At 46.2% G+C, this 21,451-nt stretch overlaps 1 protein-coding gene across 12 annotated transcripts in view; it reads left to right on the top strand.

The window, feature by feature from the left end:
- The first annotated feature begins 282 nt into the window (after positions 1–282).
- The window catches only part of LOC6587895 (peripheral plasma membrane protein CASK), a 32,997-nt gene continuing 11,828 nt past the window's right edge, over positions 283–21,451 (top strand). For 2 of the 12 annotated variants that reach the window (XM_026984734.1, XM_026984731.1), the window contains exons 1-8: positions 284–425; positions 1,678–2,093; positions 2,694–2,806; positions 3,248–3,353; positions 3,426–3,503; positions 4,379–4,736; positions 4,797–5,064; positions 5,124–5,470. In XM_026984734.1, the coding sequence (XP_026840535.1) occupies positions 2,035–2,093; positions 2,694–2,806; positions 3,248–3,353; positions 3,426–3,503; positions 4,379–4,736; positions 4,797–5,064; positions 5,124–5,470 (1,329 nt within the window). In that variant the 5' untranslated portion in view covers positions 284–425; positions 1,678–2,034. Of the gene's footprint in view, positions 426–1,677; positions 2,094–2,693; positions 2,807–3,247; positions 3,354–3,425; positions 3,504–4,378; positions 4,737–4,796; positions 5,065–5,123; positions 5,471–7,227; positions 8,204–15,694; positions 17,001–17,378; positions 17,452–21,451 lie in introns of those variants that run through there. The other 10 variants (XM_026984735.1, XM_026984733.1, XM_026984736.1 and 7 more) reach the window with 7 other exon arrangements.

The raw sequence follows: 21,451 nt of genomic DNA, 5'->3' as shown, positions 1-21,451 counted from the left end.
CAATAAAAGCAAGGACTAAAAACTAACCAATCAAGTAGAAAATTGATTCATTAATCGGATAAAATTATGTGGGCATGGCCTAATGTTCTATATAGCTAGTAATATTCGACGGAAGGTCAAAAACGAGGAATATGTAAAATATAACTTGAATTCGTCAGTATATTTACGGTATATTTTTAAAATGATACGGTATGTTTCGGTATATTTCTGGCGGTCGGACGGTATATTTATTCGTTAAGTCCGCGGTCACACTGGGTTCGTGTTTTTAGCAAAATTAGTGAGAAATAACAAATTAATTAAAGAATTAAGCGTTTCTATGTGTTGACGTCAACCCAGGCGCGATCTATGAATGCCGCTGCTGTGTAAAGTACTCCGTCGCTGAGGGGCAGGGCACACAAAATTTCGGTGCGAGGCTGCGAACAGGGGTTTGTACATAAAAATACATACCAATGCTGGTATGGTGGTGGAATGTGTGTGTTGTGCGGGGGTGTTATGGGTGGCTGCTGCGACGGCGACGGCGACAGCGACTGCGACTGTGACAGAGCAATGCAAATCCTTTTGTAATCCCTCGTCCTAGACAAAGAATCAATTTCCCAATTGCCCGACAAGGCGGTGGCACTTGTGTCGCTCTGGTGACAAGTGCATCAGCAGCTGTAGAGGCGGGTGTGTGTGTGTGTGCATTAGTGTGCGTCCGTGTGTGAGGTAAGGTCGTGAAGTGGCAAGTGTCAAGGCATTTTACAACAGCGACGACGGCAGCGGCACACGAGCAAGGTAAAACCTTCGCTCGAGCTTCGAGCACCGCGCCCCATGCGCAGCTCTGCATTAAACATGACACTTGTCCCGGTCCAGGGCGGGCTCCCTACTCGCCTCTATCTGTGCGTGTGTGTGTGTGTTCGCTATGGTGTGCGTGTGTCCTGTGAGTGCATCGTAAATTGTTGCATATTTAAATATTCATGCAGCAAGCCCTGGGCCCAGCTCAAGAGCCTTGTCCGAGCAAAGCATAGCTTATATTTTTTACGATTACAATTGCCATTTTACACGGACATCATTTGGGCGCCTGCGCTTGTTCTACGGCTTCCTCTCAGGCTCTACGAGGCTCTCTCTCTCTCTCTCTCTCTCTGGGCTCTTCATTTTTCTCTCCTTTCTCTGTATGACTTTTTGGAGTGCCTTTCATGAGTGCCCCTTAGGGTCCCAAATGGGCATAATAATAGTACACGGCTCTGGCCAAGACAATAGCAAAGGGAACTAGCTATAGGCCATCGTACCCCCTTTGCACACCTCCCCTCGCCACCCGCCTGCTGTACGTACCCCTCCCTTCTTTTGTTGTGTGATATTTTAAGGCTTGTTTACCTTTTTGTGGCCCAAAAACTCCGGAGTGCGGACCGCTCATCATTTCCGTTGGAAAATTCGAATCGTTGACAGTGAAACTTCCTTCCTGCCTGTCCCGCACACACACACACACACGTCGTGGATTGTGTGTGTATGTGCGGTTGCGGTTGCTGGGGCCTGACTGTAATTGATTTGGGTTCGGAATAAAGCTCACCTGAAGAGGGCCGGTGATTGACAGCCTGTTGGCGGATCGGATCGGATGGATGGCCAGTGGCCGGCCAATGGCCATACTCATTTCCTTAACTAAAAACCATGCCTGTGTTTGGCTTTTTTCCTCCTCTTTTGCAGCCACGAAATGAATCTTTAACATCAGCATCAACCAGCGAGGAAACGAAAAACAACAACAACTACCATAAGAAGAACAACCCACAAAGAGCCAAAGTTTTTTTTTTAAGAGTTGCTCTCTTAAGGCCCATCGGTTTTGGATCCTTTTTTTTTTGTTAATTTTTTGTGTTCGCTTTTGGAGGGCAAAAAACATTGGACACGGAGTAACACGTACACCTAGGACCCAAACCCAAACCCAAACCCAAGCCCGGAGCAGCCAGGGACAGGGGACAGGGGACCGTTCCACTCATCAATATTCGAAAAAGCAATTGAGACGCGAACCATCAGCAGGCATCAGCATCAATTCATCAATTATTCAAAATGACCGAAGACGAAATTCTCTTTGACGATGTCTACGAGCTGTGCGAGGTCATTGGCAAGTAAGTTTCCTCCCCCTCCCTACCCACCCCCTCCCCCCTGGTTATGGAGCAAATGCTGCTATTGACGGCTGCCATTATCTCATTATGTATGTCCTAACATCTGTCCTGTCCTGTCCTGTCCCGCCTCCGACCCCTCAAGAAATGTAAGAAAAAGTTGGCAAACTTCTCACCAACTTTTGCATTATGTATGCCGCTCTAACGAAATTTCTGTGTTGGTTACACTCCTGTGACAGGATCATAGTTGTCTACCAAAGTCCAAGGCTGCAGGAGCATAAATTTAACATAGTTTAACAGGTCAAAGTTGAGCGCACAGTCAGCAATTATATTACAAAATATTTGTGTGATTTGTTTCGGAAATTTCCAAAAAAATTAGCAAGAACTTTTGCCGGGACAGGGACAAAAGTTTCCCCATCTTGGACGAGTGCCAAAATTGAGTTAGAAATACTCTTGTGTATTTTTTAATTTGTTTAGACCTACAAAAGGGTATACAAAAGTCTTATTTTGGGGGTATTCGTATATATTTATGGAAAAACGATAATCAAAGAGCCCTAAAATTTCACTTAAATTTCTGTCGTTCGGTGTTGTTCCCTTCTTTTGCAGAGGACCCTTCTCCATTGTGCGACGATGTATACATAGGGAGTCCAGCCAGCAGTTTGCTGTTAAAATCGTTGATGTGGCCAAGTTCACAGCGAGTCCAGGACTGAGCACAGCGGGTGAGTGTACTCATATTTTGTTGTTGTTCCAGAATGGGAGGCGACCTTGTTCGATTTGGCCCGACAGGCACCGTTTCTGTGTGAATAAATTATAATTAAGCTGCTCAATTATTCAAAATTATGTTGGCTGTGGCACACGTGTAGCAGGGCCCCCCCCCAGGCATCTGGCAGCCCAAGATGCCAATTAAAAAGAAATTGCTCAAGTGCAAGGATGCCTGGACCTGGACGAACAGCAGGTCCCAAGCCCAGGACATTGACTAAATGATGCATGGCAGGCACATAAGTCAGCGCTAAGTCCATTAGTGCCACTGCCAGCTGGTGTCGGACTTGGTATGGGTGGGGGGCCGTGCCGGCCTGGCCTGGCCTGGCCGTACAACTGTTTAGGCTTCCATCTAATGTCAACTAATTGCCGTTTCTGCCCTGCTTTCACTCCCATTGCAGATCTGAAGCGCGAGGCCACAATATGTCATATGCTGAAGCATCCACACATTGTCGAGCTGCTGGAGACCTACAGCTCCGAGGGCATGCTCTACATGGTGTTCGAGTTGTAAGTGCTCCCCAGTCTCCTTCCCTTTCAAACCTTTCATTTACTTACATTTTCCATTTTTCACATTTACAGCATGGAAGGCTCCGACCTGTGCTTCGAGGTTGTGCGTCGCGCCGTTGCCGGTTTTGTCTACAGCGAGGCGGTGGCTTGGTGAGCACCAGCAGTACTCAGTTTTTGCACAAATGTGGGCTATGGATGTGTGTTTGCTTCGACTAGGGATGCAGCTTTGAGGGGAGGAAACTTTGAGAGGAGGAACCTTTAAGAGGAGGCACCTTTGAGAGGAGGAACCTTTAAGAGGAGGCACCTTTAAGCGGATGCTCAGAGCCTAGCATGGCAATAGTCAATCCATCTCTTTTTGTAGCATACTTTTGTGGTGCTTGCTGAGGAACTGAGGATTAGTTTTTAGTTATTAGAGCCTTAGTTCTTCCAAAGGAGGTTGTATTTGTGTCTATTCAATGCCTGTAGCTGAAGATATACCGAGCCAAAGTTTCATTTTGCCATTTTTTTTGTATGGTCTAATTATATTTTTATATTTTATTTCTTTACTGGCATTAATTTACATCAAAATAACCTCCTAATCACTAAAATTGTTCAAATTTTGTTCAGTGTAATCATTAAATCCTATCCTGAATAGGGTTTTAATTTTGGAAAATTATTGTTAATGAATTTAAGGCTTAGGAAAGGCTCAGGTTGAATATATATATATATGTAAAGTTTAAGACCTAAACGAGTCTATGCCTTCTGCAAAGTCAAATTTCTGTAAAATCTTTAGTTTTTTTGATTGATTTCGATCATTCTTTAGTTTTGCAAAGCCATAAGCTCGACTTAACTTTTGTTTTATAAAAGAAAAAAGGTTCCTTTACCATTAATAGCTAAACAGTGCAAAAAGCCCCTTTACTAGCTTCGTTTTGGAACCAAAATTAGTTGCCAAATCATTTAGAACCTTAGAATCGTCCAGAAGCAAACGCATCCATAAGGCAGGACCCTCTTGAAGCCCTTTATCTAACGTTTGCAACTCTTTACAGCCATTACATGCGGCAGATACTGGAGGCGCTACGATATTGCCATGAGAACGATATACTGCACAGGGACGTGCGTCCCGCCTGTGCCCTGCTCGCCACCGTGGACAACTCGGCGCCAGTGAAGCTTGGTGGCTTCGGTTCGGCCATCCAGCTGCCGGGCACGAGGGAAACCATAGAAACACACGGACGCGTGGGCTGTCCGCACTATATGGCGCCGGAGGTTGTCACCAGGCGGCTGTACGGCAAGGGCTGCGATGTCTGGGGCGCTGGTGTAATGCTGCATGTCCTACTATCCGGCAGATTGCCCTTTCTGGGCTCAGGGGTGCGACTACAGCAGTCGATAGCGCGTGGCAGGCTCTCGGTGAGTGTCGCAAAGGATTCACTGGGGAGTCGGAGTGTTTGATTTCGATTTGTTTTGCAGTTTGAGGCGCCTGAATGGAAATCAATTTCGGCTAATGCCAAGGACCTAGTCATGAAAATGCTGGCGGCCAATCCACATCACAGACTTTCCATCACCGAGGTGCTCGACCATCCGTGGATACGAGATCGGGACAAGCTACAGCGAACACATCTCGCAGAAACGGTGGAGGAATTGAAGCGCTACAATGCTCGGCGCAAGCTCAAGGGTGCCGTTCAGGCCATTGCCGGCGGCACCACCATGGATCCCGTTTATGTCACCGATGCGGACAGTAAGTCTTGCCATATACAGACGTTTTCTTCAATCCTTACTAATGTTGTGATCTTTCAGTGCCCATTGCTGGGGCACCCGACGAATGGGCCGACGAGGAGGCGGGCATCGAGGCGGTCCAGCGCATTCTGGACTGCCTGGACGATATCTATTCGCTGCAGGATGCGCATGTGGACGCGGATGTGATGCGGGATATGCTGCGGGACAGTCGGCTGCATCAGTTGCTGCAGCTCTTTGATCGCATCACCTCGACGGTTGTCACCAGCAACGGCCGGGCGCCGGCCGCAGAGGCGGTCACCCGCAGTCGGGATGTCCTGGAGACGCTCTCGTCGACGGCCGGCAGTTCGGTGGCCAATAAGTATGCCAAGGATGAACTAATGCTGCTGCTGGCCGCCCCACACATGCAGGTGAGTGCTGGCAAGCCCCCATTCCATTGCGCTTATTTACTATTACTTTGCTGGGCTATGCTGTGTGGCATTTTGTGGCAGGCAGGCTTTATTTCTTAATAATCTGCCAATCACAACGACGAAGCTCTGGCTCTTACATAGAGTACTTCTCTCTGTGGTCGGTCCCCCGAAATTCATTTCGGCTTAAGCTTAAACAAATTTGAAATGTATTTAGTGCGGGCAAACAGGCCAAAGCAACACAATGGCAGTACAGACCATCCTGCCCGGAGCACAGATAGTCACTAATCCTTTGCCTCAACAGAGGCACACACACACACACACACAATGGCAATGCCTGCTAATGCAACCAAATACAAACAATTTAATCAGAATAAACCAAACCGAAATTCCTTTTTTCGGACATTGTTGCCGCAATACGAGTACACCAGAAAGCAGCAACATCCGCGACACAGGACGCCCCTAGGGCCCCGGTCTGGTCCACCCCTAAAGGCTTTTTGCGCTGAAAAGTATGCTACAAGGCTCAAGTGCCATCATCGTTGGTTGCGGCCCGGCCCGGGCCCGGCCCGACCACACAAAAACATTAAACGATAGCAAAACAGGGAGCGGGGGAGAGAAAGAAATGCAGAAAATTGTAAACGAAAACCGAACAGGATTTTGCATTTGAACGAAATATCAAATATCCTTACGGGCATTAATGAAAAACGACAGGCTAAAACTGAATTGAATATGACTCGCTGATGGATTTCAACTGTTCAATTGATTATTTATAATACGATTTCAAGGACCTTTAAATGGGGCGATAAAGATGCTATCCAGGAATTACACAAATTTGAATATTTAAGAGTTCTTAAACCGCAAATTGGGGATAAAGTTATGGCATTATATGAACAAACTCTCCCCTGATGGATCCCATAATTTGGCAGAGTTTTCCTTTGAAGTTCTTAATTGCTTTGCCCCCCGTCCCCGCCCCACGCATATACCCCACTCATAAGCTAGGGTATTAGGAACTCCCTCTCCCTCTCGAGCCTTGGGAATGCCTTCCTGAGTGTGATATGGGGCTCCCGAAATGCCATAACATAACTCTGTGCCATCCACTGTCGTTAATTGCTCCTTGAAGCAGACTACAGTTTTTTTTACTTCTTCTTGCGACTGGGGATTGGATGCCTCTGTTGCCTCTGTGCCTCCTTTTATTTATTTTTTTTTTTTGCGCCACTTCAGGACTTGCGCTCGGACTCGGCCTCTGTCTGGCGACTCATTTTCATAAATCCAGCTACAAAAAAAAATGGAATAAAACGAGTACGCAAAGAATGAAAGAAAAATATGAACAACTGCAGCAAAATGCAGGCTCTGGCTAAGGAATGTGTTAATGCTATATACACATCGAGGAGGCTGGGGAATGGGTGGGCGAGTGGGGGCGGGGGGGAGATGTGGGTGTCGGTGCTAGGATAAGAACTGACTGGCCAGGGCTGCGGCAACAGCAACAAGAGTCTGCCCCGGACCTGGTCCAAGCTTGCAGCAAAAGCTTTTGGTCTCTCTCTCTTCCTCTCTCTTTGCGGCTGCACATTGCAGCAGCAACTGCAGGCGGTGCTCTCTCAGCCCCCACCCACCCTCTCTAGCCAACTCTTTCAGCAAACGGAGCACTCGTGATTGACTTAAAGAAAAAGCGCGCACAATTTTTCAGTTTAGTTTGCGGCGCAGTCGCCACTAGGGAACGTGCAGCCCGGCGCCGCACCTCGCCTCGGATTTCGCATTTTGATTTATTTGACACTTGCCCAGTCATGTGTGAAAGAGGCGCCTAACGAGGCGCCCACAGCTCCAGCGCCGCCCCCCGACCCCCTCTAAAGAGCTGGAGTTTGTTTTTTTTTTGGCGGAAAACCTTCGTCAGGAGTCGTCTATTTCTCCAGTGGGAGCAAGAGAGAGAGAGCTCTCTCTCCTGTTGGCTTGACCCAATTAACGAGAGGCTAAACCCGGACCGGGACTCGTAAACGTACCCGTAGCCGTACCCGGGAACCGGGAGCCTGTCTCTGGAGTGTTTTAGTGCGTGTCGTTGTGTCAGTGTGCCAATTACGCGCGAGTTTTTCCTACCCACCGGAGTCGCGCTGTCAGCCACGTGTTCCGGCATCTCAATCCACATGGGAGCAATTGACAAAATGGCAGCCACCGCCACCATCGGCAATGATGATGCTGCTGCTCCTTGGCGCTGGGGACGAGCCAATGCCCTGCTCATAAATTGGCGCCACAAGAAGATACTCCTCCGTCCCAGGCCAGCGCCAGCTGTCGACTAGTTGTATGCCAGCATAACTCAATTTAAATTCAAATGTGTTTCACCTACTCAAAAACACCAACAACAAGAACAGGGACAACCCACAACCCAACAAGAAGTGGGTGGATAAACTCAAAATTAAATGTTGTAGAACAGGAACAAATAATCAAATTATAATATTGATAAGAAAACAACAACAGAAACAGCAAAAGGAACCCCAAGAAACGTGGAAAATTGTGAGGGCTGCCTACTGCTGAATGGCGGCCAACGATGAGAGGCAGGAGCAAGTGTGTTGTTGCTGTGGCTGCTGCTGCTCCGGATCCAATGCCGCCGCCGTCATCGCTTTGGGTAATGCCGCTTCAGCGCCCCAGCCTCATCCTCAAGTGGAGGTCTTCCAGTGGATTGGCCTGGAGACCGCCGAGCTGTTGCCCGCATACGTAACCCGCTACTACAACAGTCTGCACCACCAGGTAAAACCCACATACGCCCCATTCGCCCCCATCTGGGGGGATGGCATATGAATACTGGGGGGTACTGGGATAATGGGATATGGAATAGTTTCGGGCTGATGGGTGGGTCAATTTTTTTGTGAATTGTTATTACTTTTTGTGGCTGCCGCCAGCATGCTCCAAATGCTTTCCTGCTGCTGTTTTGATTTGAGTTGCGGCCAAACTTTGATTAATTTTGTTTACACTTTTTTAATTGGGTTTCCCATGGCAGACTATGCGTGGCGTATATGCCGATGGAATACAATGAAAAAGTTAGCCAACCTATTGGCAGCTGGGGTTTTTCCAGCACTGAAGCTCTGAAGTAATTACAAAAACCAAATATTTCTAGGAAATTCTTAATTTATTAAAACATCGGTGGGCAGAATTTTTGGAATTTCCAAGCAACAAAAACAAAAAAGAAACACTTTTTATAGAAACTCGAATGTCGCGTCATGTACAGGACATGTAAATGGGCTAATTTTGGAAAAATCTCGAGCATTCTCTTTTGAATCATTCGCTTGTCCGTCATGTACAGGAAATTTATGTTTTACTGAACTGTTTCCTTGTGCAACACGACATGTATGTTGTTTTTGAAAGTCTCGGGCATCCGCCGTCGAGTCCAGCATCAATGTGCTGCGTCAGGCACCCAACATATATGTTGTTTTTGTACGGTTTTTGGAAATTTCCTTCTGCATTTTCGGGAATTTTTGAGGATTTATATACACGACATGTATGTTGTTTTGAGAGTCTGGGGCATTCGCTTGTGCGTCGTCGAGTCGAGTATAAGTAAGCTGCGTCATGCACGCAACATGTATGTTGTTTTTGTACTATACTCGGGAATTCCCTTTTGAGAAGTCACATACACGACATGAATGTTGTTATTGCAATTCTCGGGCATTCTCCTTTGAACAGGAGTAAGTAAAAGCGTTGGGAGAAGCCCAAAATCTCAATAAACCACCAAATAAACTGGCATTTTCCCTGGAAATCTTTTCGATTATCTGCTAATTTCATCACACTAAAAGTAACGCTGATCGATGGACCAACACCAGCTCTTACCCAGCCTCATCGCAATTCCTAATGTGTGTCCATATCCAGCATCGCTGGAGCCATCTTTAAGTAAGATTTCGAGAGGGCATAAAACGCTTGAGTTTTTCTATCAATTGTTTATGGTCGTCGTTGTTGCTATTGCTATCATTGCTTTATGGCCCTATCCCCGTTAGACACTCATTGAATATTGGCCAATTGCAATGGCAAAATCAATTTACCAAATGGCCAACAAATTTGCATTTTCCTATGGCACACACTCAGACTGAGGGGGAGGGGTGGTGGGCACTCTCTCGGGGGCATACCCCAGTCGGCGCTGACGACTATAGTTTTTGGCTCGTTCTGTGGGATGCCATCAGCATTATTACAATGCTCGTTTTACCTTTGACTTGTTTCTGATTTGCCCCGAGTACACAACGATACGGATACAAGGATGTGCAAGTGTTTTCATCCTTTTTCCCCTTGCCTCTCTCTCTCTCTCTATCTCTCTCTCTTTCTCTCTGAGTGTGTGTGTTAGATGACAACTAAACGTGTCAACGAGGCTAAGTAAGCACACCAGCAAACTAGCAGGAACAGGACCCCCTCACGGCCAACGGTTGTCCCGGCCCACTGACACATTAGGGTTACTCTTTTGGCCGCACACGTAAATGTCGGAATTTGTCCTCCGCTCACACCACCCTTGCCAGTTGGCATTGGTTTTGTATACCCTACACTAAAGAGAACTAAGCTATTAACGATAGACTAAAGACCAGCGGTGGGCACGGTTCTAGTCATGCAAACGACATGTAAATTGTTTCGCATTTGTGGGAACGAGTCTGCGAATCCTGGCCTGGACAGGACGGGTACACAACAGAGGCACAACACGATAGAATAAAGACTAAAGGTGGGCCAGCTCCTAGTCATGCAAACGACATGTAAATTGTTTTTTGCCTTCGTGGGACCGAGTCTGGGTCGGGTTTTGCCTTCGTGGGACCGAGCCTCGGTTGGTTTTTGCATTCGTGGGCATTCTCTTGAACACTTTGCTTGTGCCTCTGAATATCTACATATATAGAAGCACTGAGAATATTTCGGATATGCATAAGGCAGTATATAGATTTGTCCGATGTGCAGAATAGAGACATATTTTGTAGGGGTATCTGCAGTAAAAGATTCTCAATTTCAAGACCACTTTTATGCAGTTATTATTTCCATTTTCCCATCAAACTTTATGGGCTGTAATTTGGTAAACCTCTGAATAGTTACCAAAGAACCACTACTATATCATGGCGCTGTCATGAGAACAATGCATAAATGGCTGCCATCTGCAAGGGTATTTAGAGCTTCCTGTGAAGGCCTGTACCTTTCATTCCTGTCATTGTTGCTGTTGCTGTTGCTGCTGGTGGTGGTGGTGGTGGCAGTGTTGCAGCCAAATTTGTTGCCACTTCGATGGCATGACAAATTCGTGCCAAATTGCTTTCACTCTCGTTCTCGCTCTGTTCCTCCTCTGTCTCTTTCCTGTGCCATCTCGTTCTATTGGTCTGTTGCAGGCGCGCACACACAAAACGCTGGCGACAGCCCTCGTGTTAATAGTTTATAGCCAGATGCTATTACCCGAGCTCTGTTCTGTGTTCTGTTCTGTGTGGGGCCTTGACCTACACTGCGCCTATGGATGTTGGATCCTTGGGCAAAATGAATTCGCACTTGACAAGGGTGTGTGACAAGGGGATGGGACGCGGGGGGCGGGGCGGGCTCGTATTCGTATTGTATATTGTGCATTAATTAAAAGCCTGTTATGTTGAACATTAAGCTGGTGCGGGTTTGCTGTCCTTGTGAATCAATCGATTGTCAGAATTGCTTTCACTGGGAACAGCCTAGAACAAATGGGGAGGCATATGGAGGAGGCTTATTCCCAGATATTGTATATCCCACAGTCAAAAAGGCAATCCAAGCTTTTATTTATATTCTTTCAGTGCACAGCTCCATCGCTCTGCTCCCATCTTATCCACTCTGTCCCATCTCGTTACCTCCTGCTCCACCACCTCCACCAGCTCCACCTCCTTTCTCTTTCTCTCAGTCCATTCCCAGCAAGCGCTTCATAAATATTTGCTGTGCCCCAGCACAGATTCATAACTCATAAAGGGTCTGTCTCTCTGTCTGTCGGTCCATCTCTCCCCCGACTGGCAGTGTGTGTTTGCCTGGCCCCAATGGACATCTAGCAGGGGTCTTGCCACATGTAATTAGGTTGCGGTTTCCTTGCCACCTTCTTTCGGCTGGTTGCCTTCCTCTTTTGGCAATGAATCCTTTTTGCATCACGCCCGCATGCGGCAAGGCAGGCATGCCAGTCGAAATAAGTGGAGTCCAGTTGGGCCTATCTGGGGTACTCTCTCTCTCTCTCTCTCTCTCTCGGTCGGTTTCTAAGTGGGTGTCTGTGTCGGTGTGTCGGTGGGTCGGTTGGAGTGTGTGTGTCACCTACTTTGGCTGGGACGGCTTTGGAGGCAGCAGTACTCCAGTACTCAGCTGCAGCTGCAGCCACCCGCTGATGAGCGCTTGATGATGCTGCCTGCTGATGATGATGACGCCAGCGTTGGCAATGATTGGGTTAACGACTACGTGGCGCAGACGTTGCGCCATAAATTACGAATATTTGCACGCTCTTGCACGTTACTTGCTGCTCCCGTTAGACAAACAGCAAAGACAGAGGCAGCGGCAGAGGCAGCGGCAGCGGCAGAGGCAGAGGTAGCGACAGCGATTGGCAATGAGTGAGAAATGTGTTGAGGTGCTAGACGGCAGCTTGGTCCCGCGTCGCGACTGCGCATGTCCGCGAGTCAAAGCCAAAGCCAGTGTCAGCGCCAGCATCCTGCATCCGAGGCGGGCAGATTCAGCAACCAACCAACCCACACAGCACCAGCTAGTCGTCTCGCTTGCACCCACTCGCTTGGACGGGGCCTATCTGCTTCGGAAATTGATTGGGAATCCCTGCATTCAGCTGAGAGCAGGAGAGAGCAGAGATGAGCTAAGGCTGGATGCTGGCTGCTGCCGGAGTTTAGTCTTGAATTGTTTGTGCACCTTGGTGGCTGGTTCTGTGGCAGTGTAACGCGAACCCTTGCCTGGACAGGACGGGTACACAGCAGCAGCAGCAGCTAGAGCCTTAACGCTTCGCACACACACACACACACACACACAACGACAACGACGGCTGCTGCACACACACACACACAGACGTAGGAGCGAGTGAGTTGCCATACGGCAAATAAGAAGAAAAAACCAACGAAAAATGTGAACCCAAGGGGAAAAACTAATGTACAAGAAACGGGGCTGGACCGAAGGGGGGGAAACAAGTGCCGTGTCATGATGAAACTTTCGTTGCGAAAATTACAAAGTTCCGTTACTTAACAGAGTCCCCAAAAAAGAAACAGTTGCGCGCAAAAGTATGCTGATGGGAAAATGTTGTGCCAGACCAAAAAATTTAAATTGATTTTTGCACGCGAAATGGAGAGAAAATCGGAAGAGCACTCACACACACTCACACACACACACACAACACACAAACACACACGCACTCTTTTGCGTGGTCGTTTTTGGCGACGTTTTTTCATCGTGCGATTCAATCGCTGCTGGTCCACTGCTGATTCCCCTCTCCCTCTGGCGTGCTCTTCTGCTTATTTTTTTGCATATTGTCCACTGCTCCGGCTTCCTCTCCCTGTCGCACTGTGTGTGTATGTGTGGGAGTTGCTTCCTCTCCCGCTTTTGGCATGCCCTACTGCTGCTCGCCCACTCCACTTCGTCTCTGTCTCTCTCTCTCTCTTTCACCCGCCTGACTGCCTCTGCGTCTGCTGACACACGAGAGCGACAGCGACGTGCTCTCGCATCGTGCTCGTCATCGCCTTCGTGCGAAGCAACAACCGCAAGGGGTGGGCGAAGGGGGGGAGCACAGGGCCAACTGGTTTCAACCGCATTTCCAAATCGATTTGCCAAAAATGATTATCAATGATTTCGCCAACGATTCGATTAAATTAAATTAATCCGATTTATTAAGCCTGCGTGTCTATCGCTTTATGTGTGTGTGTGTGTGTGCCAGTGTGTGTTTCTGTGTGTGTGCGAAAAACAATAAAAAACTTATGGTTTTCCAGCAACAAAACAAGCCAAATAAGAACAATAAAATCATGTACTCGTAATTTCCTTATTTACTTTGGCAAAAACAAAATTCAAACAAAGCAAAGAAACAACAAACACCAAAAACAAACACAACGTGAAACGAATAACAACAACAAGAACAACATTTCGTTGCAGTAAGTATGAGCAGGCGAAAGAAAGCCTTATAACACCCCCCACCTCCAAAAAAAAATTTAACATGGAATTCCCTTAACTTAAAAAAAAAACCCTGAAGTTCGCTTCACTTCACCGCTCAGCACAGCAGCCCCTCAACCCACAGGAAAAAAGAACCGTTTCCTATGCCATTTCCGTTTGCCTTATCAAAATTGTGTATATATACACAAAGATATAGAAGAGGAATAGAAAGAGAAGAGGTAGAGGTAGAGGTAGGGGTAGAGGTAGAGAAGGGGTTTTTGTTTGGTTTCATTTACTCAAATCAGAGGAAACGAAGAGCAAGTGCAGCAGCAGTGGCAGTGGTCGGACCTCAGACATTGAGTCCTTGAAGCGCAGTGGGCCCCTTCAGGATAGTAGACTGTGCCGCCACAGCAACCGAAACCCGACAGGACTCGACTCACCTCAGCCCTGAGTTTTCACTTCAGTTGAGCTCGGCTTATTAGAACAGATTGTGCTTCTGTGGTAGACACGAATGAACGACTACTTATAATACCCTTGGAAATAGATACTTTGAAGGTTAAGGAATAAATCTACTTTTTAGAGTACGACAGAGTATTTTTCCGAGTGTAGGAATGCACATGAGGGTACCAAAAACTTGTACATTCCTCAATCATTCTTTCTCTCCCTCTCTCTCGCCATATTCGTTCATTTCCTCTTTGTTGGTTTTTGAATCTTTTATGAATTGAATTTGGTTATTTTTTTCGTATGTTCCGCTGCAAAGTTTGCCTTCGCCTGCTGCTGTTTGGCTTCCCAAGGCATTCATGTCCTTGCGTGACTTCCTTCCTTGGCTCGAAGGCGCAACCGAGGCACGTTCTCATTCAATTATGGGGATAGGATGTGGCAGCGGGCGCCACATTAGCATTCCCCCAGTGCGGCAAACGGAAGATGCGGAAGCCAAACGCAAGCATTTCGTTGCCCCGGCCTCTTTTATGATGCGAATATTATTTAAGCATTCACAATTCCATTTTAATTTAATTCGATGGCAGGCGAGATCCAAGTCGAGTCCGCAGACATTTGGCAGTCAGTGTAAAATTTTGTTGAAAACTATTTAGCATAAATAGTCTCCCACTGCGGTCCAGATAGTCACCAGGGAATTCGTTCCTTCGAGCATGGATTTGTTCCGTAGGCCAACTCCGAGGTCAGAACCGCCCTCTCTGTCGCTCTTTATTAGCGCATATAATTTCCTATTTTTGTTGTTTTTGTTTCTCCGTGTATCACAGACTGTTGTTCTTTTTATTTACATTTTTAAGGCTTTTTCCCCAAACGATTGCTGTTTGGAGCCGTTTAGATAAAAGCCCTCCTCCGTATCTCTGCTGCCCCCTTGGGACTGGCCAAGGCACAGGCACAGGTTTTTATATTGTAGATTTTTATTTTATTGTCTGCCAGCGCTAGGCAGTTGCCTAGACAGTGGCTTTAATTAAAACGAGGCGGGGACCAAAAGTTGGTACGCATCTGTTCCGTTGATTGCTTTCAGGAACGTGGGGGGCGCACAGATGGGCGTGTCACTAATTTCAATTGAGTAGGTGTGTGGGTGTTGCAAGGGATTAAATATCTAATTTATTTGAATTAAATGTTAAAACATTTCAACCAAACTCTGTGTCGAATGGGGAAAGCCCGCGAAAGTATGCTAAACAAAATTGAAATTCTAACCTCTGACCCCACCTGCTGGGGCCACGCTGTGCTGAGTTGTAAATAGATCACTCCCCACTCCCAGAAAACACTCTTAAATAAAAGAAACCAAAAAACTCCCATTCCCAGTCGAATAAATTTCGTTAAATTTTGGGCTTTTCAACAATTTTCTTTTGCAGAACTCGCATGCTATAGAAAATTTCAAAAAAGCTAAACAAAAACAAACCAAACCAAAATCAATTCAAAATTTCCTCTAAAAGTTGCATAAAAAATAAAGTAAAAAATAAAAACACACACATATATAGTGCACACTTGTAAAAACAAAACTCCATAAAAAAAGGAAATCTTAAAAATAAAAAACCGTAATTAATTAAAATTGTGATGAAACAGTTAATTGCATAACAAAATCTCAAGCATTTAAAAATACATAGAATAAACGAAATATTTACACAGCATCAATTAAATGAAACAATAATTTATTGCAAAACATTTGCACTTCAAACTCGACTCCAAAGCCGAAAAGGAAGAAATTACAGTCACACCGATCAAAGAGCTGTACGAGAGAGAGACAGAGAGAGAGAGGGAGAGAGAGCAGCACAAACGTTGTGTATAATTTACCAGTGATAGCAACAGAATTTAAATAAAATTTACGATATAATAAAAACAATTACCTAATTACAACAGCAACAAGAATAAAGCAACGCACAAATAAATTCCGAAAATTGTTGTAATTGTTGAAGTTGTGTTGTTGATTATTCATAAAACCGTTAGTTGTTGTTGAAATTTTGCCTGGTAATATGCTGGCAATGCTGTGATCACGAGTGGGACAGAGCGAGACAAAGAGATGCTTACACAGGAGCACCAACAACAGTAATATTCGAAACGTGCGAGAGAGCAAAAGCTATGCTTAGCAGCAGAGAAGAGCACAGCTTCTAAGTTTGCTGCCGCTCTCCGAAAGCTAAAGAAACAGCAAGAGAGCAAAAGCGATGCCTGACGACAACAACAACAGCGACAACAACTACAAAAGCAGGAGCAACAGCCACTTATCACAGAGCTAAGCCAGAGACAGAGAGAGAGAGAGAGAGAGAGAGCGAGAGAAACGCATCAGCGGAGAGAGAAGCCGCACAACATTTACCCGCGTCATTCGTCGCCACCGCCCCCGCATCGCCTGCAATGCTCTGGTAGCCAAGACAGTTTTACGGTGGATCACTACTGTGGCGGCGGCGGAGGCGGCGACACACAGGGGCCGGGATCGGCGGCGGGAGGCGGAGGAGCAGTCGGCGGTGCAGCTGGAGCCTGTCCCGGCGCTGGCGCTGGAGCGGCTGCAGGTGGCTGTCCATCAACGGCTGGCCAATGGTCAGGAGGAGGAGGAGGAGGCGTGACCGCGTCAACGGGCGGCTGCGGCATCGGCATGTGCCAGCATCATGGGCTCACATCACAGTCGTTGATGTCCGGTGGCTCGCACATCTCGCTGCTGGGCAGCAGTGGCAGCAGCGGCATGAGCGGCAGCGGCGTCGGCAGCAGCGGCCAGGGGATACCCCAGTGCTCGGCGGCGGCTGCTGATGCCGCCATGATGGCGTCGGGCCACTGCCGCAGCATGAGCGGGCTCAGCTCCATCAGCATGTCGGCGCCGCCCTGTCCGCCGCCACCAGCCCTCTTCAATCCGTGCAGCTCGGCCTTGTCCCTGCAGCAGGCGGCGGCAGCGGCGGCGTCGTCCCGTTGGGGACCGCGCACCTCCTGCCCCGTGCACAGTCCGTTCCGTGTGCGTGTGCCCAATGGCTCCATATGCTCCGGACACCAGGTGAGACCGAATCAAAAACAAACACTGTCCTGCGTGCGAGGGTGGGGCTTCAAAGGGGAAGCCCCGACGGGGGGCTAATCCGTATTCCGTAATCTGTGTCTAAAATCCGTTAAATAATTTGCATCCGTTAAGAGAGTCAAGAGCAGCCCACAAGCCTGCCACAAAATGTTCTTTGCGCTTTTCCATTTTCATTTTGTACGTAAATGCTTTAGATACATTCGTATTTAGATACTTTACTGTAAATATATGCAATAGATCTTTATAGTCTACGATAATATATATTCTTTGGCTCGACTGACACATCTCTCTGTTCTATTTTCTCTCTTTTCTGTTACCCCCTCTGTGTGGCACGCGCCTCCTCTCTCCTTTGGCCGGCAGGTAAGCAAAGCAATAGCGGAAACCAAGTGCCCCACACAGATTTTGGCAGAGCCCAGAAATGTGTCAACGACATGTAAGATTATTTTCATTTTGGGGTTGCCCAAAAAAAACACACACACGCACACTCAAATGGACCACAAAAAACACATGGTAACGCGAGGGTGGTTACAGCGGTTCTGTGGATGGGTTGGAAGAAGGAAGACTCGGGATCGGAATACTATACGACGCTGAATATCGTGGCAGTCCAACTCGGAAAGCTCTTGGGTCCACCACAACCATATTTTGGAGCGGTCGTTCCTTTTCACTGGTTCTGCGAAATACATTTTCCCCTTCATTCCTTCCCACCTTCAGAACGTAGCTCCGGTTTCCTTCCTACTTGAACCTCTGCATCCAATCTTCTCCTTGGAGCGTACTTGAACCACAGCATCCAGAATTACTCTCGAGAGAAGTAAACAAAAAAAAAAAAAAAAATAATGAGATATTTGAACGGGCTCTAATACAGAGTTTATTTGATGACGATTGGGGTTAAGAGAGTAAAATATTACAAAGGAGATCAAAAAAATGTTCTACTAAAAATTCAAAAATGTTTGGATAAAAAAAAAAATAAACATGGTTAAGATATTTGAAGGGGCTCTAATACGGTGCTCTATTTGATGATGAGTGGGGTTAAAAAGAGTGAAACATTTCAAAGGATACAGACAAAATGTTCTACTAACGATCCAGAAATGTCTGAATACCTTTCAACCAAATATCCCTCCTCTCGCCTATCCTATCCTCCATAAAATGGCATTCCCATTACTTACCTATCCACTCTCGATTCTCTCGAAAAAGGGGGACAGACTCATATAGTTTCGCAAATTATAAAGAGCTCGATTCACATGATTGCCCAAGCGGTGACCTGGCCCTGGGACCTTCATCGTATTTGGGTTTCGGCATTGAGGGTCCCGGGCCGGGACTTTGGGGCGCTTGGGGTTGCTATCCCTAAATCAGCGGCAGGCGCAGGTTTTGGTTGACTGCACCGGCAAGTAGGCAAAGAGCAGGGCGCAAAAGCATGGAAAGAATGAAACTACGATGGGGCAACAGAAACTAGAACAACGGCAAGAGGAAAAACGAAAAGCAGGAGGAAAAGCAAGAACAGCGGGGTCGACTATCAGAAATCCCGGCTTTTGTGACAATTGCCATTTAACGTTGTTTTCCCTTTGGTCGCCCCCTACCTACCGCCCCCTCCATGCCTCGATTGGGTTCTTTTCGCTTTGCCGGCTGGCTCCTTTTCGTGTTCCGTGTCCCTTTTTGGGTGACATCAAATTGAATGTCACTAATGCAATTAGTTCACACAAAATAATTCTCTTCCACTCGATTATAGAGCATAATATGCTCGTTGTCATTTATTATGAAAAACCTCACGCACACGCACAGGCACACAGACCGACCAAAAGGGAAGTCCTGTTTCCTGTTTGGCTCCAAAAGGGAACCGAGATATGTATGTAAAGTACGGGACATACTCGTACTTACGAGCAAGGGCAGGCGCTGGAGGAGGCGGGCAAAATTTACATAAATATTACACAAGAAAGGCAATGGGGGATGTCGGTTGGGCCTGGTAGAGGGAGGCATAGCAAATAGGCTCGTTATGAGGCAGCCACTCGGTTTTTTTTTCGGAGGATCATCCTGCCAGAAGCAGCAAAAGGTGTGGTCACACAGCCCCCAAAAATTGAGTTTAAAGCTAACGATGTCAAGTTTTTGAATATCCTCATGTCAGAGATGATATTTAGATTGTTTCACGACTGCTGAAGAGCACAAAATATTAAAAGACGGCGAATGAAAACTTAAAAGTTCTCCAATGAGAAGGTTTTATGAAATTTGTTAGAAAAGTTTTCAAAAGTCGCTGAAAATGTGTACTTAAAGACGAAACGAGCTCTGATACAAGTTCCCTTATCATTTCGTTTTCCGATTTGCGAAAACTCTCAAGTGGTCTTAACATTAATATTGATTGACAGATTTATATTGATTCAAAGAGTCGTTTAGACTTTCTCTTCAGCCGTCAACAAGGTGCAAAATGTTTTCGCTTGATTATCTTTTTTCTCATTTCTTGGAAAACATTTTGTTTTATCTAAATTATGCCATAAGAGATGCTCGACTTTCCACTAACTTTGAACATTTAACCAAGTAAAAACATCAAATTTGATGCTTGAGAGAATTTCTAATTTCTGCGAAGAGACTGAGACTATCACCTGTCTTGATGGGCCATCATTGTGTCTGTACGTGTGCGCACGTGTGTGTGTGTGTGTGTGTGTGTGTGCGCCACATATGTACGTGGCAGCATCAACATTTAGTATTCCCTCTGGCAGGCTTAAAAAACTTTTATCTTGATAGAAGGACTTGACAGCGCTTTTTTGGGGAGGAAGGAATGAAGAATAGAAAGGAAGGACAAAATGACTAAGTGACGGAGCGAGTGACTGACTGACTGACGGACGGACGGACGGACGGACGGACGGACTGGCCTGCCTGGCAGCCTTGACACTCTTCATTTGTGAATGCGTTAATTGCGCTGGCAAGGCGATAGAGATAGAGATAGAGAGAGGGGCTAAAACACTTGCCACTACCAGTCCATGTGTGTGTGTCAGTGTGTCCACATGCATATGAGAGTGCCAGTTTGTACACATGGCTCGTACAAGTGTGTGTCAGTGTCTGGCAATGTGTACACACACGCACACACATCAGTCGCTGCCTGATGACGATGAAGAACAAGCATGAGCAAGCACAATGGGCCCGAACAAGCAGTTAGAGGCTGTAAAAGCAACAACCAGTTACAATGGCGATTACGAGCGGCAAGTGTGTACATTATTTCGCAATTTACAAGCCTAGGCCGTCCTCTCCCCCTCACCAGGCCACCTCTACTTCAAGAAAAAACGTAAAAACAACAACAGCAGCAACTTGAGAATCAACACAAAAAAAAAGAAGGGAAAGTACGAGAAGAACAAACAAAAAAAAAGTCAAGAAATAATTAGTTTACTTGTTAGGAAAGTGAGTTATCGCCCTTTGTGCCGCTGCAGCCGTTGCCGTTGCCGTTGCTGTTGCCCTGTTTTCCTAGTTGAAATTGAATAAACAAATTTTACATGCCACACACACACATGCATGCATACGAGACACGCACACGAGACACGCATAGAAAATGTGTCGAGTGTGCAAAAATAATAATATTAATAATAATGTGTATTTTTGCCCAACAAAGAACAGCTCAGCAAGTGTGAGAGTGTGCAAGTGGGATAGAAGAGGCTTAAAAGAAACAGAAGACAAGAAGGACTGGAGTTTAAGGGGAACCGAACATAAAAATACCCTATATCATGGGATATGTGATCTATATATATGTGAGAGTGAAGCCATCTTTATTTCTCCGAACACGACTTCCTTCTTTTGATGCGTCATTTAGAATGAGCGACCTTCGATCTACAGACTTTCTAAGTGGCGGTTTATTCGATATTATTCTAGTATGGTCGTACATTTAGGGCTTGCATTGTACAATATGGCTAGAGACATACATACATTACAGACTTCCATGAACAGCCGAGTTTTGCTGGGCTGTGTCTCAGGTTTCCATCAAAATACTCGCCTAAAATGGACTGAACGAAACGCTATTGCCATTTTTTCTGTGTTTAATCCGCAAATTTCGTTTTTTTTCCTCGCTCACTCTACATTTGAATTTGTGGTAAAGCAACACAAAAATTTGTTGGATTTCTTTGTTTTGCTTAGTATCTGGGTATCAGCTTTCTCATTCCATCAAAATGCTCGCCTAAAAACGGCCATTTTTACTGTGTTTAATCCGCAAATTTCGTTTTTTTTTTCTCGCTCACTCTACATTTAAATTTGTGGTAAAGCAACACCGAAATTTGTTGGTTTTCTGCTTTTCAATATGCCTGAAAATCTTTTTATCCAATAATACACGCGGACTGATGCATCGCTAGTTTTTTGAGCTTTTTAGGAACCGTTAGACGATGATCCTACCCAATTCAGTGTATTATTTCCTACTAGAGAGGTCTTAAATCTTAAACAGACCACAGTATGGGAGTAAATTGAAG

The sequence above is a fragment of the Drosophila persimilis genome, unplaced genomic scaffold (genome assembly GCF_003286085.1).
Source record: "Drosophila persimilis strain 14011-0111.01,24,50 unplaced genomic scaffold, DperRS2 tig00000000-arrow-pilon, whole genome shotgun sequence".
Taxonomy (NCBI): domain Eukaryota; kingdom Metazoa; phylum Arthropoda; class Insecta; order Diptera; family Drosophilidae; genus Drosophila; species Drosophila persimilis.
The sequence above is the reverse complement of the archived record's forward strand: the minus strand, read 5'-3'. Positions and strand labels throughout refer to the sequence as shown.